This window comes from Balaenoptera acutorostrata, chromosome 19, assembly GCF_949987535.1.
Source record: "Balaenoptera acutorostrata chromosome 19, mBalAcu1.1, whole genome shotgun sequence".
In the NCBI taxonomy this organism is placed as follows: Eukaryota; Metazoa; Chordata; class Mammalia; order Artiodactyla; family Balaenopteridae; genus Balaenoptera; species Balaenoptera acutorostrata.
This window is the reverse complement of record NC_080082.1, coordinates 62,916,354-62,920,708: the sequence shown is the minus strand read 5'-3', so window position 1 is coordinate 62,920,708 and position 4,355 is coordinate 62,916,354. Positions and strand designations below refer to the sequence as shown.

Sequence of the window (4,355 nt, the reverse complement as noted above, 5' to 3'; positions counted from 1 at the left end):
CACCAGATTCTGAGTTCCCTGGAACAGGTTCAGAATATCACTTCTCTTGAATGTCCACACCCAGTGGTCAGCACAGAACAACCCTGACCTTGCGGTCTGAAAGGGTTAGACATACCAGAGTCCAAAGCCCATCCTGTCCAGTGACTTTGGGGAACTCGATTTACTTTCTGGCACTTGATTTACGTATGAACGAAATGGGGACTGTAAACCTATCTTGCGTGCTTATTGTCAAGATGATAAAGAACAGGGAATCCCCTGGCGGTCCAGTGGTTAGGACTCTGGGCTTTCACTGCTGAGGGCCTGGGTTCAAATGCTGGTTGGGGAACCAAGATCCTGCAAGCCGAGTGGCAAAAAAGAAAAAAAAAAAAAAAAAAGATGAGAAAGAATGCACGTGAGTGCTAAGTGGCTCACAGTAAATAAATATTATTCCTGGGGATGAAACATTTACTGGGTATTTCCCGTCTGCAAGGCACTGTGCTAGCCCTCTCTGTATGTACTGACCACTCAATCTCCCTACCATCCAGTAAAGTCGCCACAATTGCCATCCTCACTTTGTATAAATTTATTTATTTTTGGCTGCCCCCACAGGGGCTACTCTTTGTTGCGGTGTGCGGGCTTCTCATTGTGGTGGCTTCTCTGGCTGTGGAGCACCAGGTCTAGGCGTGCAGGCTCAGTAGTTGCAGCACGCGGGCTCAGTAGTTGTGGCTCGCAGTCTGTAGAGCGCAGGCTCCGTAGTTGTGGCACACGGGCTTAGTTGCTCCGCGGCATGTGGGATCTTCCCGACCAGGGCTCGAACCCGTGTCCCCTGCATTGGCAGGCGGATTCTTAACCACTGCGCCACCAGGGAAGTCCCGCTATCCTCACTTTGAATGGGAAAACAAAAGCTCAGGGAGATGAAGAAATTCCCTAAAGCATAATTGGGGCATGCCAGCTCTGAAGCGACCGCTCCAAGTTTTGAAGCCAGGCTGTCTGGCTCCTTGAAACTGTTCAGCTAAAGCTGATCAGTGTGTTTCAGGAGCCAGTCGTACCCTCTAGCCCACCCTTCTCCCACCAGACACCAAAGTCATCGTTGTCACCACCATCAGCTGCCTCTCTGTCTTCCTCCTCTTTGTTGCCGTCTTCTTCATCTACAGATGCACTCAGCACGGTAAGCTCAGAGAAGCACACGTTTAAAACTCTGAGGAAGGGGAGTAAAGTGAAGGGTTCCCTCAGGAGATAAATTCCTCCCTGTTTTTTTTTTTTTTTAATAGATTCATCACATGAAGAATCCGCCAAGAGGTAGATATACTTGACAGATCTCATGCCCTGTCTAACTCCCACTCCATTCTTCAGAGACCCCATTTGTACATCAGTGACTCGTATGCCCAGCCCCGCTTCTTGCAGCCCTCTCTTCTCCCCCAAATCTTCAGACCCCATACTTTAATATGTTTCTCTCTCTCAGAACCAGCCATTCCAAATTTCCCAAGCAGGGAGCTGCAGGTAAGTGATCAGGGAAGAAATCATAAGGAATCTTGGGTTAGAAAGACGAAGATCTGACTCTTGCAATCTGAGAACTGATTTCTTTTTTCTTTTACTCACATGCAGGTGTATCCAAACTGGAAAGAATATCTGAATCGGTGAGTTCTCCCCTTTGGAATAACCCAAGAGCTCACTTCCACCACAGGCGGGTCTGTCTAGCTCATATGCTGGTTATATAGATGAGGCCAATTAATATTGAGTTTAAAAACATGTACTTTGATGGAACTCGTAAAAAGAGATTAGAATGGTGGTTACCAGGGGCTGGGGGCGATATGACATTTAAGGCAACGAACTTGCAACTTGTAGAGGAATAAGTCGTGGGAATCTACTGCAGAGCATGGGGATTATAGTCAACAACACTGTACCATACACTTCAGAGTTGCTAGGAGGCTAAATCGTAATTGTTCTCACCGCAAAAAGAAATGATAATTATGTGACAGGATGGAGGTGTTAGCAATGTGATAGCCATAGTGCAATGTATCAATGGATCACATCGACACATGTACACCTTAAACTTGCACAATGTTATATGTCAATTATATCTCCAACAAACAAAAAACCCCACGTGCTTTGAATTCCAGAGTAGCTGGATTCCAGCTCCCAATGTCTACTATTTATCACCAGTGTGGTCTGAGACAAATCACAAAACCTCCATGATTTGGACCCTTCCTTTCCTTCCATATCTAAGGGGAATCAAAATCCCCATCTAAAAGGCTTGTGAGAGTCTAGTGATGTCATACATAAAGGGTTTATTGGAGTTTCTGGCGAATTTTAAGGGTCAGATGGATGGCAGGAAAGCATCATTTAACAAATATTAACCAATTTACATCCATCCATTTTTTCTATTTAAAATACTGCTTATTTGTGATTTAACATTAATGAGCATTGTAACGCCTAAGAGCAGTTGCACATCTGAAATGCATCTGGTGAGACTGAGGACCTCAATTTTTAATTTAATTTAAATTCGTTTGAATTTAAGTAACCGTGGGTGGCTCGTGGCTACTGTATTTGGCACCTCAGCTCCACATGCACGTCTTTTTTCCTCAAAGCCTGAAGAATCCCAGGGAGTGACCCATGAGCAGCTAAACACCAACGCACTGTCTGCGGCAGCTTCCGTCCCTACCCAGGAGCCCCCAGGGTCGTGTGTCTATGCAACACTGGAGCTGTAGAACAGAAAGAAGAGCTTCTTCCCTGGGAAGGAGAGTACGGATTAAGATGACGGAACTTATGAAAGCCCAGGTGACTCTGTGTCTTTGGTTCATTATCCATAATAATAAAATATTTTCCCTTCTCGCTTCCCCTCCTCTCAACAATTACTGGGTGGGTTTTCACAAAACTGGAGCGTAACCTCTGTATGGTTCGACTTAAAACATGGGCTAAGAATACGTATTGTATCTATGGGCTGGTGGTACTCATAATGGTCACTTAGGGAGTTCAGGACGATACCATGTAAAGAGAAAATGGTTCCTCAGAGAAGACTACGTGATTGCTCTCGGGTGACTCATCCCACAGACACAGAGATTTCAAAAAGGAGCACAAAAATACAAGCCACGAAGGGAGACACTCAGTTGTGAATTAACAAATTCCTAAGTAGCATGCACCAAGGTAAGCAGCTAAAAGGCTAAAAGTATTTGGTTCATGATTCTGGGCAGCCCTCAAGTCAAGACCAGTTTCCTCTCTGATACGAATAAAAGAGTTTTCTTACTGCCATCACATTTCTGTTTATATTCTTTCTTTCTTATTATTAAAATCAAAGGCTGCAATAAAGTTAGACTTACAGAATCTATGTGGATTTTGTCACTTGGTGCCCATAACTTAACTCATGTTAATACAGCACTGTAAGGATTTTTCTGAGTGTGGACTTTTTTGTGTATGTGACAGTGGTACTGACCACTTATATATTGATACAAGTACAAATATATGAGCTTTGCTTCCAAAGTTATGTCACTCAGTCAGGTTTGAAAGCCATTTTAAAATATATGAATGAAGTGTAAATATTTGGAACGTATATATAAATATTCTTAACTCAGTAGCATATGCTGGATAACTTTTTTTTTTTTTTTTTTTGGCTGCGCCGTGCAGCTTGTAGGATCTCAGTTCCCCGACCTGGGATTGAACCCAGACCCCCGGCAGTGAGAGCAGGGAGTCCTAATCACTGGACCACCAGGGAATTCCCTGGATAACCTTATTAAAGTTTTTAATTATGAAACAATTCTATCATAAAGAAAAACACCCAATAATATAAGTGGAAACATATGCACACTGACCTTATTTTCAAAACATTAACACTTTGCTGTGTTTTCATTCTACCACTCCCATTTTCCTTCCTCTCTTCCTAAGAGGTCAACATTACCCAAAGTAGTATATATTATGCCGATGCATTTTTTTCATACTTTTACTCCTCAAGCATCTATTAATAGTCAATATATGGTAATATTTTGTGTGTTATTACAACATTACACATATGTATGGAATCATTATTACAGTTCTGTCACCTTTTTTATTGCCATCGACATTATGCTTTTGAAATTCATCTAGGTGATTTTTGTGTCTCTATCTCATTGTCTGCTGTACAGAATTCAGTTGTTAACCATACCATGGAATATTATTCAGCCACAAAAAAGAATGAAGCACTTTTACATGCCACAACCTGGATGAACCTTGGGAACATTATACTAAGTGAAAGGAGCCTGGCACAAAAAGCTTCATATTGTAGGATTCCATTTATATGAAATATCCAGAATGGACAAATCCTTAGAGATGGAAAGCAGATTACTGGTTGCCAGGAGCTAGGGGAGGGGAGGAATTTGGAGTGACTGCAAACAGGCATGGGGTGT

At 42.7% G+C, this 4,355-nt stretch overlaps 1 protein-coding gene across 1 annotated transcript in view; it reads left to right on the top strand.

The window, feature by feature from the left end:
* The window catches only part of VSTM1 (V-set and transmembrane domain containing 1), a 15,388-nt gene extending 11,259 nt beyond the window's left edge, over window positions 1-4,129 (top strand). Inside the window, exons 4-9 of the mRNA XM_007181426.2 lie at window positions 1,055-1,147; window positions 1,251-1,278; window positions 1,442-1,479; window positions 1,585-1,616; window positions 2,568-2,757; window positions 4,095-4,129. Of these exons, the coding sequence (XP_007181488.2) occupies window positions 1,055-1,147; window positions 1,251-1,278; window positions 1,442-1,479; window positions 1,585-1,616; window positions 2,568-2,687 (311 nt within the window). The 3' untranslated portion in view covers window positions 2,688-2,757; window positions 4,095-4,129. The remainder of the gene's footprint in view (window positions 1-1,054; window positions 1,148-1,250; window positions 1,279-1,441; window positions 1,480-1,584; window positions 1,617-2,567; window positions 2,758-4,094) is intronic.
* The last annotated feature ends 226 nt before the right edge of the window (window positions 4,130-4,355 follow it).